Source organism: Etheostoma spectabile, chromosome 9 (genome assembly GCF_008692095.1).
Source record: "Etheostoma spectabile isolate EspeVRDwgs_2016 chromosome 9, UIUC_Espe_1.0, whole genome shotgun sequence".
NCBI classification, from domain to species: domain Eukaryota; kingdom Metazoa; phylum Chordata; class Actinopteri; order Perciformes; family Percidae; genus Etheostoma; species Etheostoma spectabile.
Window position 1 is genome coordinate 34,049,691 of NC_045741.1, and position 17,392 is coordinate 34,067,082.

At 40.9% G+C, this 17,392-nt stretch overlaps 1 protein-coding gene across 1 annotated transcript; it reads right to left on the reverse strand.

The window, feature by feature from the left end:
* Positions 1-5,409: 5,409 nt before the first annotated feature.
* Positions 5,410-17,142, reverse strand: safb (scaffold attachment factor B). Its single transcript, XM_032525205.1, is given in 22 exon segments — positions 5,410-6,142; positions 6,296-6,350; positions 6,609-6,667; positions 6,771-6,850; positions 7,114-7,291; positions 7,524-7,720; positions 7,970-8,078; positions 9,702-9,844; positions 10,058-10,137; positions 10,253-10,293; positions 10,548-10,636; positions 11,329-11,478; positions 11,643-11,749; positions 11,841-11,884; positions 12,244-12,682; positions 13,497-13,536; positions 13,631-13,690; positions 14,947-15,021; positions 15,023-15,154; positions 15,311-15,375; positions 16,433-16,529; positions 16,842-17,142. Coding segments are annotated over 22 exon segments (2,511 nt in total). The 5' UTR covers positions 16,995-17,142; the 3' UTR covers positions 5,410-6,024.
* Positions 17,143-17,392: the final 250 nt, after the last annotated feature.

Here is a 17,392-nt window from a genome sequence, read left to right on the forward strand (position 1 = left end):
TGAACCCTATGTCCATGTACAGATTCCAAACAAACTGATGATGGTATAGGGATGCAAGGCAATGCTTTGTGGGGCACTCTTTTGAAGAGAATTGCCTAAGCTTACGTCTCAAAATGAGAGACACTTTTCTTTTGCAGGGCCTTTTTTCCTCTATCAAACCCAGGGAAGTGATCTCAGTGAGGAGACTATAGTGCAGGGATCTTCAACAGGGGGTTCAGGACTCCTAGGGGGTCCTCAGAGTCAATGCAGGTGGGCCTCCAAATTATTGTTAATTTTCTAAAGTAGTTTTCAAAAGTCTTAACATAAATCCAACATATTATTAGCAAATATAAATCTCCACTGCTTACTGGCTTGTAGGTAAAATAGTCACTTAGGCCATCCACAGATGTGTGCCACATGTATGTTAAACATTAAAACATTATTTATAAAATCATGCCAACAATATTAGGCTATTCAAATAGCTTACTATTCTATGCAAAAAGGGTATGTATAAAGGTTTTAGGCCACCCTACAAGTTATTGTAGGTCCAGTTTAATATGCAACTTTACTTCATACAATATGTGTAATAGTGATAAATATACTATAATAGTGCTTAAAAAATGTTGAAGAACCCTGCTATAGTGTATCTGACTCTAGAAACACTACAGTACATGAAGGCTGGATGTATGGTAGGGTGACCTTATGGGATTGGCAGGAAGCCTTCTCCTTATATGGGGTTTGACATACATAATGTATATTTAGATATGAAACCTAAGTCCGTATGCAGATGCAAAACCCTAAGATGGCACAGTAACTTATCTAGTAACATTTTTGTTTGCCAGTTCAATAAGACACGCGCATGTTCGTACACCTTCAGCGTATGCATGTGCATGTAAGTACAGTATGTGCAGAGGGATAAGTACAAATAGCAACAAACCAATGCTCGTGCACACACACACACACACACAAGTTTCCTTCCTTTACTCTATTTTGCCAGTACACAAAAGGCTACATGCATGTGTGTGTGTGCAGTTCAGGACTGTGTGTAAACTAACAAAGTGTGGACACAGAGTGTAAATTGTAATTTCCCCATAGGGGATCAATAAACAGATTAAAATTAAAATTAAAATTAAAATTAAATCCATTGGTCATGGATGTATGTAAGTGTCCTTACAGTGATACGCACACATGAAGAAGGCATGCATTTATCAAGGTGGTGCAGGAGATGCACATCTAGTAGTTCTGGTTTCTCACTCACAGTTTCATGCCTGTAGATTACATAAGGGCTTTTGTACATGTGTGTTGGTGGTTTTATCTGTATGTTATGAGTGGAATGCAGCAGACCCAAAGCCTAAGTGAGTTCTATAGTTCATCCATGAAGGCAGCTGGTCATGCTGGCTTGTGTAAAGGGAGACGACTCGGAACACTGTTTGTGCAGAAGTGAGCACCAGTCTAGTCAGAACAGACTTTCTCAACTCACTGATGTCCCAACTCACAAAAAAAGAGATTTCATAAGTATTGGATTTCAACTGCTCCAGAAGAGGCCTGCGTCTGGCCTGTAGGCGCTGAGAGGGGGTTGCACGGTTCAATTTGTGCTGACTTTCCTGTTTAAATTATTTGAATCATTTTACAACCTTATCTTATCTGAAAATCAACTTCAAAATAAACATGCATTAATTATTGCACATCAAATACTGGGTAGGTAGTTATGTACTGTATTTGTGATATTACATGGGATTGGTCAATGAGTAAACTGATTTATGAAATCATCATTAAGTCATGTATTTTGTTAAAGAAAAAACCCAAATGAAAGACTGAGAGGACCAAACAAGATTTTTTTAAGGTCAGAAACATCAGAACATTTGGTGGCAGACTTTGCCCACAGGGTTTAGCATCCCTCTTACCTTATGTCTGACTCTCTTGACTCTGACAGGTCTTTGACAGCGATGAGCCATCTTGGCTCGGGTTTGGCCTTCGCTCACTTTTCATCAGTCTGTCTACCGTCTGAGCCTAATGTCTTTGGCAGGCAGGAAGCAGAGTTTGCATCATTCCTCTGGTGCCACTGCCCAGCAGTCTGGCACCATGTCTGGACAAATGATTGTGAGATGAAGGATTTCACCCATTATTTACTGTATATTTGTTTATATATTTGCATGACAAATAATTTCTCAAAACGTTTGTTGACAGAAACAGGGCAAACTAACAGAACTTAGATCCCACATATATATACTCCACTGGTGTTCTTAACTGCTTCTCTTTCTGCATTTATCTGGCCCACAACACTGAATCTCTGCAGACCTCCTTCTCCTCCCTGCAGCTCTTGCTGTTAATCGGAGCTTCAGTTCTGTTGAAAGATAATAAAGATGTTGTCTCAGCTTTGTTTTCCCTCAGCTGTCCAAGGAAGCTCCTGGTGGAGCCACCTGTGGTGGTCTCAGGTCTGGTGCCTTGCAGACTAACATATATGAGGAGTGTATGCACGTGAGTGCTTCATCAAATGCAAACAAGCAAGCCGAACATTACAACCCTGCCTCAGCTCCCCAGCTTGCAGTGTCTCACGTTCACATGCACTGCCTCTGACTCAGAGACTTGAACCAATGGAAGCGATGAAACACTGCAGAGCATCTTACTGAAAACCTGCTGTGTGATTTGATGTCACGTCCATCATGTTTGTCTGTAGGTGAGGCTCTGGCCCCTGCTGTAGTCATCACCTTCCCTGCCACCATAGCTCCACATATCACACAATTACATTACATTTCTTAAGATTAACCCTGTGATTATTTCTCTTATTCAATTTCTAAAACATCTCTGCTACATATTTGCAGCTATAGGCAATACGCGTGTGTTTCTGTGTAATAGATATACAGAGGAAGAAAGACGCTTTGCATGCGTGTGTGTGTGTGTGTGTGTGTGTGTGTGCATTCCTTTCACATTGACCTCATACACTTATAGCTGCCTTTAAGTGTATGTGTGTCCAGGGTGTGTGCCTTCTATAGCTCAGATCTTGTGTGCTCCTCTCCCCTGTAGCCATAGTCATGTTGATTTAAGCTGCTCATTCTACATCTGGTGGACAATTTGCAGTGCTAGTCACTGGCAAATGTCCTCATTCGTTTTCAGTTGTAGCACTATGCATGCAGTGACTGCAACCCTCAGTCCTCATGGTTGCTTGTAGTGTAGCATTTTGGTATTTCAACCGATTCTACAGTTACTGTCAATTAATACCATCTACATAATGCCCAAAGTGTAATTAGAAATGGCCAGTTCTGGCTTCTATTTATGGTTATATAACACCCTCTAGTGGGCAAAAAACAAAATGACGGAGGAGAATAGGGCAGACTTTAGAATCAAGAGTTTTATGAACCGATATCAAGATTGTATTCACCTCATGTTGTGACTGTGTTTCCACATTAAACAGCAAGATGGAGTGGACAGGTGTTCGACCAAGGTGTCAGTCAATGTTGCAAACTGACAGATGCACACATCTGAACCATGCTGCATAAAATATGTAAGGAGTATGCAGCAATAGCATTCCCCTACAGACACGTTTTCAGAGTTTGATCAAATTTACCATTATTTCTGAGGCTTAAATTAACACCCAAGTTTACAACCTGCTGTTGAATATTTCCCCAGTAATACATACACATTATGAGCAATCATTAACGCTTCATGACACATGAGCTGCAGTGTGCTGAAGGAGGAAAGTATCTGAGTGGAAAAGAGGAACTTCATTCATAGAAAAGGAACTTGGATCCAGTAATAGATAAGAACCAATGAAGTTAGAGTGAAGAAGGAGCTATATCTGGAAATCCAATTTAAGCCAACACTGACAGTTGGTCTACTCATGACTTATGAGTGTTATGTACAGAGGTCAAAATGACATCCTACAGTCAAGATCTTTTCCTGTTGCAAATGAACACCTGATATGCAATCCTAGACATGGTGCTCTTCTGCAAAGTTATAAGCAACACTGACACTTATTGAGGTGACTGTCCAGAGATGACGTTGTTAGACTCCAATCAGTTCCTCCAGCAGGCCACCCACAGGGTTTTCTGTTGCAGCCACTGGCTTTTCACCTCATTTCTTCAGTCTAGGCTGGAGGTCTACAAGTCATGCGAAATACATCCATCATCAGTGGACTTCCAAGTTGAGTAACTCTCCGTCTGCCATTTGGAAAGGTTTCAGGGCCCCAGAACAGCAGTCTGACTGCAAATGCCTGTATGTGGTCCTGGAAAAGGTAACAGAGTCAAAGCAGTGAGGTGGTTTCATTATTATTCTGTTTTAGTCAGAGGGAAACACCCTGTTATGTGTATCAGTCAGCAACAATATTCCTCATCTTGCACACTTTTAATCAGGTTTGAAACACACTATACACAGTAACTCATCCCTGGCCATGGCTACTTCTTTCTTTTGCAAGGTGTACACTAGGATCTCGGACCTGCGGAATGGGTCAACTATTGTTGCATTTCCATTTCAATGGAACTAGTTTTGACTGGGTCGTTAGTTGTTGAGTAACTGCATTTGTTGCTGTTTTACAAGTTACATTTTCATATTGCTGTATGCTCTTAAAAGTTATCTAAGTTGAAATGAAGGTTGTTAATTAGGGCTTGTTTGATCCAGGATCATTTGATTATTCCCAAAATCTCAATGCAGACATGTTTTGTAATTAATCTGTCCTCAAACAGCCCAAAATGGATTTGGTGAACAATTTTCCAAAGTATAAACAGAGTTTGAGTTGATCCGTTTGTACCAACTTGTTCAGATAGATTATTGAAGTCTCAGTTAACCACCAACTTGGGCTAAATTCTAAATATCATACTTTTAGTATGTACTGCAGTTGCCCTTATACATTTCGTACTGTTGCATGTGAGGATTGTGGACCAGAAATAGTCAGAAAAACAAACTGGCTTGCATACTGCAAAATCAGACTGGAGTAGGACAGCCTGGTATTTTTGGCATGCTGTATTTGACATAATATGTACAGAACTACTAAACCTTTTAACGACATATTAAATAGTATGCTAGTATAAGAATTAGAACTCAGGGAACCAAGTCAATAGAGCTCAGTGCATGTGCCAAGAATATAAAGTGTCCAACTTCTACACTGCATTTTTACAATAACTAAACTGTAATATATCTAGAAGCTCTAAAGGAAGGGTTGAAAATTAAATGGTTGCTTTAATGATTCATATCAGCGTATATACTTTAAAGTTAAGTTTTTGTGCACAATGTGAGCACCTGAAATTGACTTTTGAAAAATTGTTATGGCAATTTAAAACAAGCGTAAGGCAGGATTTGTTTCTGTAGCAAAAAGATTAATATTGACCCAGTGTATTTTACTACTGAGCTCCACTAGCTATTAGCAGCTGACATTCTCTGCTACGGACCAGAGGATGGCTTTGAAATGAACCAAACACAATCATCAAAAGAACAAAATTAAATACAACACTTTATGAACAAAAAAAAAAAAGACATTTGAGTTACAGATAATATAGGCTGAAACTTCATACATTAACTTTGAGATTTAGATTTTATAATCAATAGATTGTGAACACATACACACTCCTGGGGCATTTATTACCACTATCAACAATCACACAAGTCAAAAACTATAAACAAAAAAGCACCGGTTGAAATATAAAAAAAAAAGTCTAACAAGCATGGATAATCAGAATGTGACATTTACCTTAAAAACTGTTTCAGACACAAACTGAATACAGAGACTGATGTTAGGTCCATCAACCCAGATGTCTTTAAAACATCTGAATTCACAACACAGAACTCTGATGTGACTCTCCACCACAGACCAACATGCATTTACAACACATTCTTGGCAAGCAGTGTTATATAAACAAGGTAGGTTGGTCTGAATGATAAATGCAAGGTAGGAGATCACTACATCACACACAAAAAACAAACAAGAGAAGCGACCAGAAAAATAAGATTGGAGTTGTCAAAAAAGAATTCCTATTATTTTTAATTATTATTTACAAAACAAGATGGTCACATCCTTCCTGATACGACAGTTCCACTATTGTCTTCAGAGAGACATCAGTAGCGTCTGCCAAAAGCTCCACCCTGCAGCCCGCTGCCCTGCATCAGCTGGTTCTGTCTGTTGAGAGCTCCGGACAGGGACTGAGACGTTCCTGCATTCATGTAGCTTCCACGGCTGGGGACAACAACAAAAAACAGACACACGATGATGACAATATTGTTCCAACAAATAGAGCTGGCTGCTCTTGTGAGGTGAAAGTTTAAAAAAAAAAAAAAAAGGGAGAACATCAAAAATATGGCATAAATCCAGTCAATATTCACTACTCACCTTGCCATTCCTCCACGCGCCATGTGGCTCTGGCCGGGGATGGCACCGTCTCTACCTGGAACAAAAAAAGAAACTCAAAAAATTAGGTGCGTGGACCAGAGCAGCTCTACGTCTATATTGCCATTAAGTAGGATACCAACTAATTCCTGGACTTGTATTCCTGCTACTATAATTGTACAATCTGCCAGTCCAATCCTCAGAAGGTGAAACTACTTTACTTCAAAATGTACATAATGGTACCACGAAAAGAGTCGGGGTGACTAGTAGCGGTCATTACAAACTAACAATAAAGCACAAGTAACAACACACGTACTTTGCCATGTTCTGTCTCCATCTAGCTTCCGGCTAGAGTCCCAGTCTCGACCTCCTTCCCTAAAAGAAAAACATTAACTTTTTCCCCTTCTTTCAGAAAAAATGTCAGCTCTGGACACTATTTAGAAAACTGAAGCCAGTTCCAGCTCAGTAAGGTGCTCACCTGGGGTTAATGCGTTTGTCATAGCTCCCACTCCAGTCGCGGCCCTCTCTGCCATGTCTGTCTGATCGGTCTGAGAAGTGCTGAAAGAAAAAACACAAGAAAGTTAAAATTCACTCGTTCTGTGTTCCTGGACAGTTTATACATTGTTACTACGTAAATGTGGCAACCCAGTGAGTATTTATCCTTTCCATGTGCACTGGTATACGACTCAGTCACACACCACTACCATGACGATTTAGTTATCAGCCCTGCTCCTCCCATCATGAGGATGCATGCTTTAACAGTAAGAAGTGCGCAAGTTGCATCTAAACTTCAGTGAGAGACAAGGGTCAACAACTCTTACCGGACCATCTCTGTCTGCAGCAACGTTACGAGTGCTGTCCCGCCGGTCCATCATCATGTCGTCTTGGTAACGGCCCCGGTCTCTGTGGTCAAAGTCCTGATAACGTTCCTGACGACCAAAGTCTGAACGGCTATAACGATCATCAAGGGCCATGCGCTTTTCAGGCCAGTCATCTTTCCTAAAAGAGGAGTCGCAAAACCACATCCAGAATGAAGTATATCCACTGGGCTGCTCTGTGTCCAAATGATATACACAGTACATACAGAAGTACTGAAGCTCTCACCCTTGTTATTGATCTTAAGCACTTTAATAAAATAAGATGTCAATATTTAAATTAATGGGAAGCTAACTTAAATGAACCTCTGCCAAGCAATACTTGTATTTATCAATCATGTCCGTGATTTTTTTACCTGCCATCAACGTCATAAGGCCTCTTAACAGAGCGTCGGTCCTGTTCATAACGCAGCTGCTCCTGCTGTCGTCGCAGCTCATCACGCTCCCTGAGGATCCTTTCCTGCTCGCGCCGCCTCTCGTACTCTATACGAAGCCTTTCCCGCTCCAAGAACTGGCGCTCCATGCGGTCCGCGTCGAGGCGCTGCTTCTCAGCCTGGGAGTCAAAACATTCATGGGTTCAGTGAGATTATCAACAATAGACCAGTGAGAAAATAGGGTATATGAAAAGTGTGGAAAAATGTATAATAGGAAATACAGGGAAGCGTACTATTTTTTATTTCTATAGCTGTATTCAACGAGTTAAGATATGCAGCAGAGAAAAATATAATGCAGGGAAATGTGGACAGAAACATTAAGAGCAAAGCAGAGAGAGAAAGAAATCCCCTGTTGGAATGAGTAATACCTCCAGCCAGTTTCTCTTCCGGATCAAGTGTTTCCTCTCCTCTTTTTCTCGGAACAGACGGATTCGCTCGCGCTCACCACGTTCGGGGCGGTTGTCTCGGTCCCGGCTACTGAAAGAAAATGGAAATGATAAATCAATAAGCACCCACGTGTACGGTTTTGGAAGTATTGTATGGGTTGTAAATATAAGTTAATAGTGTCCAGTGTAAAATCATATTGTAAAAAATGCTACAATTTCTTCAGCCTTCAACAAGAAAGCATCTTTTCATTTTACAAAAAAGTAGGGATGTTGTAAAAAGCTGGGACGATTCCTTTTATTACTGGAGGAGCAGGTGGTTCGGGGCCTCTGGCTTTTTCAGCTATTGTGCAGTGGTGCCTTTTGCAGTTATCATGAGCCCTTAGAAGGTTGTACCTGAACGATGTTGTTAATGTAGTCTATAAGGAGGATGTGCTGAAATAAGATCAACATGGGTATTAATAAAGCCTTTATCTACCCAGATTGGCATAACACTGAAAATGACAATTTTTTAACCACATTATGACTAATTCAATTAAATGACAGCAGATGTATGCCTGGAACAATAACAAATTTCCGACTGGAGCAGGCGTCCATATATAGAGGTTTACTCTTCACCACAAAAAAATAATCTTAAAAAAAATAAAAAGGTTTAGAATGTCGGTGGGACAGTTTGAAGTCCTCTTGAGCATGCTGGTAAAGCAAGAGGAAGAGAAAATGGGGGAGAGATGAGTAGAAGCGAGTAAGGAAGTTCATGTACAGTAGCTAGAGTCTGCAGTTTTAGCACAAATAAATGCTGCAGCTCCTCAAGACCAACCGAGGTGTCTCGTTTCCCCGGCTACTGAGTGAAGGACGGGGGCTAGCTCTGGGGACTCCACCCAAAGCAAGAAAAGCTAACACTAAGTGCCCTATTTTAAAAAGGTCCCATGGCATGAAATTGTTTGTTTTTTTAACATCAATATGAGTTTCCCCAGCCTGCCTATGGTCCCCCAGTGGCTAGAAATGGTGATAGGTGTAAACAGAGCCCTGCGTATCCTGCTCTGCCTTTGAGAAAATTAAATAGGGTATTTAATAGGGTAGGAAGGGGTAGGAGTACATAAGTTTTAATTCTTCCTACTCCTTTTTGCACGTGTAAATAGAGGGTTTTAAGTACTGGAAATTATGGAGTTTTATTTTGTTGTTTAATTGTTTTTTATTACTATTTTTTTCTAATTTTATTTACATGTTAAAAATAAAGATGTCAATTATTTAAAGCTCAGATGAGCCAATCTGGAATCTTTACCACCCCTTTATTTGCTATGGCCGCCCAGAGAATTTGGCTTACCCACATGAGAGAGACATCATGCCTTTAAACAAGCAAAGTGGCAGTTGGTCAAGGCCACGCCCCCAGTCTCCCCCAAGCATACAGTAGTGTGTGCGCACTGTGCACGAGCCGATGCACATTTTACTAACACGCTGTTAAAAATGCATTTGCTATTTAAACGACAAGGGTGCTGGACGAAAAATTGACAACCGCGCCGGTCTTAATCTAGCAAAGACATTTGCGTCTGGCTTTGCGCTGCACTGGGTAAAAGATAAAGCTTGTTTATGGTTGTGTGGAGGCTCCACACAGAGACTTTACATATGCTACGGCGGTCGAGCACTGCTTAATATTATTTTACTAAGCCCTTTGGTGGGGTCAGATTTTGGTTTCTGGACCCCCTCGCATGATCCTTACTTGCATCTGCGTCTTTCCACCTCTCTGACCTCCCGCTCTCGTTGTCTCTGTCTCTCCCTCTCCCTCTGCTCCTTGATCTGGTCAAATGACAGGATGTCTTTTGTCTCCTTACTGGCTGACTTGCGGTCCCGACTCTTTGTGTCCTGCAGAAAGGAGAAAAGGAAAGAAAACGTTAAATAAAAAAATTTCAAGAAGAGTATCTAAATGTCAAAATAAAACTTGGCCAGCAGATTTGAATGAAAGTCTTGTTCATTTGGGTAGGATATGTATCCATCCTACATATTAATTGGAACCTTGTGTGCTGAGATCTAACCCTCTTGATTTTAGTGCCATCTTGTAAGGAAATGCTTACTTACTCGTTCCTTGCTTTTGGTTTTGACACTGATGACAGGCTCTCCTTTGGACTTGTCCATAACTACAGTCCTCTCATTTCGCCCTGTCAAACAAACACAATTGACATTGCCAAAAATATAAGTAAATGTTTCGGAGGTGCTCATTTTGGCAGCATTCACTTTATGTGTACAAGCTCAAAAGAATCCCACATTTCTCACCTTTGCCATCTTTACCTTCTCCCTCAGCCTTCTCATCAGATCTACAGAAAATAAAAACAGTGTGAACTGTATCAATAAAACATTTAAACAGTTACTTTTCTCCCATTTAGTTGATAGCTTGGCCACACACAAGGCTCGTAGCGCTGTGGTGGTAGGTTACCAATGAGGCATGCCGTGCTCAAAATGTAAGCACCCATGATATTTGAAAGACCACTGGAGCAAAATGCCGAGCTGGAGGGGAATTATTTAGTAAGTGGCTTTATGCAAGCATGCGGCAGCTTGTGAGCGGTCTTACTTGGAGTCGGTGGATTGTCTTCTGTCACTGCCAGACTTCTTGGGGTCATTCTTGTCTGCTGGCTTCTTCCCAGCTGGCTCATTTTTAGCCTACATGTTTTAAAACGGAAATGTGTTTGTTACTGAAATTTCACACTGATCATGACCATACAATAAAAATGAACAATAACCTCTTTTGTAGGTATCTAAATACTTTTTCTTTAGCTGAAGTTTTTTTCTCCTAAAAGATGCTGCAATTTTAAAAAAATGATAAATTATCAAATGTAACAATCACTCAAGTCTTACCGTGTCTAGTACAGGCTTTACAACAGACTTGAAGGATGACATTTACAAATACCAATTGGAGAGCCAAACACTTTGGATTACAACTGTACTGGAAATAAAGATTTAGGCTTTGTTTTCTTCCCCTGCTCTTATCTTAATGATCTACATGGTATGTACTGCTTAAGGCAACACAAACACTTTTATAGAGATTATAAATAGACTCATCTGGCTTGCCTAATGAGGTTTTCTTTTTCTGTATGGGTTTCTAATTAGGACTGAATGTAATGTGTAATTACATTCGTCTCCATCGAGGTAGTAACTATTTTTTTTTTTTTTTTAAGTCTCCCATTACAGCTGACAGAACTCAAACTTAAATTAAACAACAGAAAATGGAGACCTGCGTAAAAATGCTACAAAAGATTCCCATACCCATAAGGTGAAGCTGGGTGGAACCCCAATTATTAGACATCCAATGAAAGCACTACAATGAAGCAAAAAGCTCTTCCGCCAACACTCACCCGCTCCACAGAGATCATCCTGCCATGCAGCTCAGTCCTGTGAAGGTCGCTGATACACTTGGTGGCCTCCTCTGTGGATGACATAGTGACAAAACCATAGCAGCGAGCGCCGGGGCTCTTGGCGTTGGTCACCACCTTCGCTCCAACAACCTGCAGGAAACGGAGAGATAGAAAAGGGGAAGTGAGGACAAAGAGGTAGCGATGACCGGGGAATGGGAGATGAATTGTGAAATCCTCAATTTTAGATCAAATTGAAATAAATCTGTAAATCCAAGGCCGGTACCAATGGTGAGGGATAGTTTGCATGGACAAACCTTGCCATATTTGCTGAAGAGAGTCTTCAGATCAGTCGCTCTAGTAGTGGAAGACAGACCACTGACCCACAGATTCCTGCTACTGCCTGCTGCAGCACTTCCAGCGGCTACACACAAAAACGTAATAAATTAGAGAACGTGTATCCACTGGATTTGAAAAACCAGAACAGGGAAAAACAAAACACTTCATTCACTAACCCTTTTCATCTTTTGACTCAGTCTTGTCATCTTTCTCCTCAGCGCTAGAGACAAAGAAAAAAAGCAATAAACATCCAGCAGTGAGGATACCTGGTATCTTTCATTATACAGCTGTTTACACGCATGTGTTTTGTGGAATAATAACTGACAGGGTTCAGCCCATCATGTACCATTATGCAGTAATTTTAACAGTGAGGGAAATGGAACTACACCCTATGGCAATCCTAAGATATTACGTGTTAATGGTTAAAAGTGGAATAAGAGTGTAAAGAATGACAAATGAAAACAGACAAATGCACAGAACGTTTTTACCTCCAAAAGAGCATCCAAATTTTGCTAGCACAAAGGAGCCAATGCAACAGAGATAGCCATTTTGGTTTCTAGTAGACAGAAAGCAACAAACCTCTTTTTCTGATCATCGCCCTCTACAGAAGAGGACTCTTTCACTGTGGAGGCTGAATCCGCAGCAGCTTTCTCTTCTGTCTTCTCATCCTCCTCACCCTTCTTAGACCCCATTTCTGAATCAACAGTTTCACCCACAGCACCCTGTTCGCTTACACTAACAGCCTGCGAGCTTTCGTTTTCAGCATCAAATGTCTCTTCTGGGGCATTCTGTGCGTCCCCAACCTCTTTGGCGTCAGTCTCCACAACATCCTGGTCGCCCTGCACAACTTCCCGATCGCTCTCCACATCTCCAGAGGCAGCCGAGGCGGCCTTGGCACCGGTGTTGGACACATTATCTTCCCCTCCGGCGGTGGCAGCTTGCTCTTCTTCAGGGCTCGTCTCGTGGCGATCTTCGTTAAGTGGCTCAGATAAACAAGACCCGGCTACTTTGTCATTTTCTACGGATTTAACAGGAATAGAATGGCACAGAGTTTAATCACTTCTGAAACACAGCAATGGTTAACGAGGAACTGGCAAGGCCAGGATTAGGAACGTCATGACCACTGGCCTGTGCTCTTAGAACTATGTGTTAAAACGGTGAAGTAGACCCTAACGAGAGACTGGAAGGGAACCCAAAGGCTGGGGGACAACCAAGCAGCTTGTGCGGCTAACACTTTGGCTTATTTTTCAAGTCGAACCACTTCACTGTGTTCACCTGATCCAAAGCAGACAAAGAGTTCAGTGCTGAAGAGAGCCACAAGATCAGCAGTGCAGCAGCAGATTCTCGCTGCAGTCCATCTTCTTTCAGCCTTTGACTATGCCAGTGTCCATTCGTGATGACCAGAAGAAGTCTAGCTCAAGTCCAGCAATTTCATATCCAGCTGATTTCTGAGTCAAAGTCCTTAAAAAGTTGTAATAGTTGACGAGTCTTGATGGATCTTCTTTGTCTTGTTCTTCATGTGGCAACCTAGAAACACTGCAATCACCTGCAACAGCTCACACCTCCCTGACCATGACATACAATTGCTGCCAATGTGCATCTAATTGTTAACCACTTATTATATTACTGCCAGAACACAACTGGAAACGTAATCAATATTTGCCATCAACATTAATAAGTAGTGGTTAACCAAATTTCAACACAAAGACAGCAATCCCCTTTGGGCTTCCAGTCTCTCTTCCTGGTTGAAACTAAACAAAAGTGTTTGCATTCCAAACTCAACACTGTAAAAAGATGCCTCCACCTTCTGAATCAACCTTTTTCTACAGTACCTGTTTCTTTGTTTACGTCATCTGCATCTGGATCCTGAACCTAAAAGAAAAGAATGATGTATTAATGAATGTGACAGTTAGTGAAATTTGGTTTTTGCGTAGCTTATTGAGCTTTCTATGAAAAATGTACTTACCATACTGATTGATGAGCATGTCACGTGTTCATCCGTATCCAACATCCTGGACTCATCTATCTGTTACAATAGATAAAAAAGCAGTTGCATTAAAATGTCCAATACGTAATATATTTACTGTAATAAATCCAAAAATGACCCCAATGCATCATCAGATATTAAAGAAACATCCTAAGTTGAAATACTATATTTTCGGACAACAATGACAAATGCCAGGATTTTGTCCTTTTGAAATTTACGTTAACGGAATTTCTGGTTATGTTTTGGCCTGTGTGTTGGTATCAACTGCCCAGTTTGACAGCCAGTCCATGTTGCCTGTAAAAACTTAAACCCAGCACACTACAGCTGTAATGTTAGTACAGCCATGAAAGCAGCAAACAAACAGGATCAACTGAGATAGAATCTACCCAACTTAAAAACCTGGCATGTTTCTAACATGTTTTTGCATGACCAGAGACGTTACAAACTCCGGGTAAATACTGGAGATGTATTTTTAAAATGAGGACATAAAGCCCAAAAGAACACTGAGTTGGTTAATTTCAGGTAACGCATTAGATCCAGGCAAAATTTATCACAGCGAAAGGGGATGTGCATTTTGTCATTATAACATTTGCGCATTCACATTGAATTATATAGCTAGAGTAACTAAGTTGGTTAACCGCAAAAACAATTGCGACACAACCAGTAGAGTGATCCCGACTGGTCCTGGCTAACGCTAAAGCCAACCCTGCTAACTGCTAACGTTACAGGAGGACCAGGCAGGCCACGGCTGTTTATAACGTGTAGACTGTTCAGCAGTTGCAGCCGAGTTATTTTAAATCGGGAAGAGATGACCGTGAGTTTGAGGTGTGTTTAGCGATTGTTGCCATAATTCTAAGCCAATAAAGTGTGTTAAGTTGGGTGGAGAAGACGGCAAGGTAACATGTTATTTTTAGTGGTTCTTGCCGTAATTGTAAATGGAGTACAAAGCTGCGCATGAGCCCAGGCTTTTATGTCTGTCAACATAGCCAACATCTAACATTAGCTACTCGCTGTGCAGTGAATTAATGTCTGGATATGTGAGACAAGCATCTAGCAACATTGTTGTGGATGCTGCGGTCTCACTCTGGCAACCAACATGAACTTCAAGTCTGGGGAGGAGGGGCAAAGAAGACGACTCTCTCCAGTATTTTTGAATGTGTACTGCAGTAACTATTACACTGTAATTTATTTATTAAACACTAGTTGTCAGCATTACATATTGCACCTTTAATAGCTACCAGTTAAACAGACAAAAGATTAAAATGAGTAGACAAGTTTATAGTCTAGTTTCTCACCTCTGGACTTCTTGCTTCATCATCTGACTCAAGAGTCCTGTTGTTTTGCTCTTCATTCAACAGTGCATCTTCATCAGAAGTGAAAATCTGCAGTTTCATCCTCATCATCCTCAGCTGGTATACCATTGTCATTCTCGGTCTCATCCAGAACGTTCATGTCAAGGATGTCCATGTCCTGCATGTTCTCATTATAATCCTGAAGCTCCTCCTAAAAAAGAGAGAAAAAGGAATTTGCTGAAGAAGCGAGCTAAAATTAAACAGCAATATACAGAACTTTTCAGTCATTAAGGAGGGTACCCAAGTCGGCAAATGCATCATGCTACAGTATCGCTTCAACATGGTAAAATAGGTTTAGCAAACTCACATGGCCATCCTGGAAATCCTCATCGATTGTGTTGTCTTCTGGTTCATCAATCTCTTGCCTTGCATCTACAGAAAATATGTTTTATTTTAGACCAATGCGGCATTGGGGTGTCTTCTGGGTATTAATGGAAACTGTTGTCAGATTTTACAGGAGACAATCTTAATGCAATCCAATACAAGATATGGATCCTACATTTGTGTATCTTAAATGGTCGTGACTGTCATGTAAAGACTGCTTGCCCCATAATAATGTCATTACCAACTTCATCTTCCCAAATGACTAGTGCCTCTATAAAAGTCTCAAAACCAATTGGACATTTTAAGACTCATATGGTGGCATTTGTTGCAGTCAATGATAATCCTTCCATAGCACTATTACTCCACGCTCCGACCTGCCCTAGGAAGTATACATTGTACATTTTGCAGCAAATGGAAAATAAATACAGTGAAACATATGTTGCACTCATTTGACAGTATATTTATTTAATTTTAGTGGGAGATTGCTGGGAACGCTTGTAAGATAAGTATAAACATGCTATTCAGGAAACTCATAATCCAAATAGTCCATATTGAGGTTAGAAATCCATGAAGTGGGTGTAAACCAAGTTGCTGGTTTATTAGGTACACCTAGCAAAAACTGAGACAGTGCTAATACGTCAGCCCTGATTTAAATCCTACCATCTGTAGTTTATGCTTGCTTGGTGTTGTTTAATTGTATAGTATTACTGTCTGAATGTTATCCAACCTAACTTATCTCCAAAATCTTCATAACAACACATCCTTTTTAAAATATTCAATCCTTAATAAAGATATGATGGGACAAAATGATGTTCTGCACAACGGCAAACACTAATGGATAATTTAATGGTAAGGGACATGAATGGAAAGTAACTGCACAAAAATAATAGGCTCATCAGGTGACAGTCTCCTAAACTGTTCTGTTATTAAGATTGTAACAGTGCACAGTTAGGAAATACCACGAGGCCGACTAGCATATGCTATTTGGCAAGCAGATGAGTTCACAGTTTCGTTAGAAACGGACAGGCAGACCGTGTTTCGGATTGTACAGACATGCAGAAGATTATGTTGGTGGTGTCCCCATCGATTATTATGCAGCATTTACCTTTGGAAGGCCGTTTAGGTGTAACGTTAGGCTTCTTTGGGGTTGCCTCCGGAGCGACAATAATCTCATCTGGATTCCCACCCTCTTCCTCGATTGCCTGTTTGTGGCGATACGAACACATTAATAAACTGCACAAATTAGAAAGACTTCAAAGTTTAAAAAGAAGAAAAAAAAATCTACGTCAAATGTATAAAAAGATACGGAAACAATAGCGGTGAGCCGTTTGGCGTTACCGCTAGCTAACTAATTAGCACACAGTCAATGGGCCTAGTAAGCTAACGTTAACGTAGCTTTACATTGGAGTGACAGGCTACACTCAACTAGCCAGAAAATACAGGCTTTTGTAGCACTCGTATTAACCATATGCATGCATTGCCTTATGTTTAATAAGTGGACAGTAATAGGATACCTCTTTCAGACGCAGGGACAGCACGCTCTTGACGCCCGTGGTGTCCAGGTTTCGTTTCTTCAGTTCGGCCTTCAGATCGATAACTCTCAGCTCCGACAGCTTGCGGACCTCTGTACCCTCCGGAATCTTCACATCGGCGGATGGGTCAGCCATCGTCTTGTCCTTAAAGTTTCTCCTCAGCTTGGAATAAACCTTTAATGCAATGTATTTGACTGATGCTGCACTAGCTACGAGTGGAAGCAGCTGGCTTGCAAAACTGCTACAAAATGGAGGCCGTGGTGGGGAGCCGGTCAACGTTACTGCGCATGCGCGGTATAGCTGCAGAGCGTGCAGAGAGAAGAAATCCTGTTATCGTTACATCCATGGAGAAAGACTCCTCTCGAAATCAGAGGGAGAACTCCAGAAATCCCACATTCAGTAATAAAACTATTAAAAATAAAACATCCATTATTAAAACAGGAAAAACAAGAAACCTGGTCACGAACCACTTTCGACGTGTACCAATTAATGGATTTATTATTAAGAGTAACGTTACAAATGCGTGTGAAATA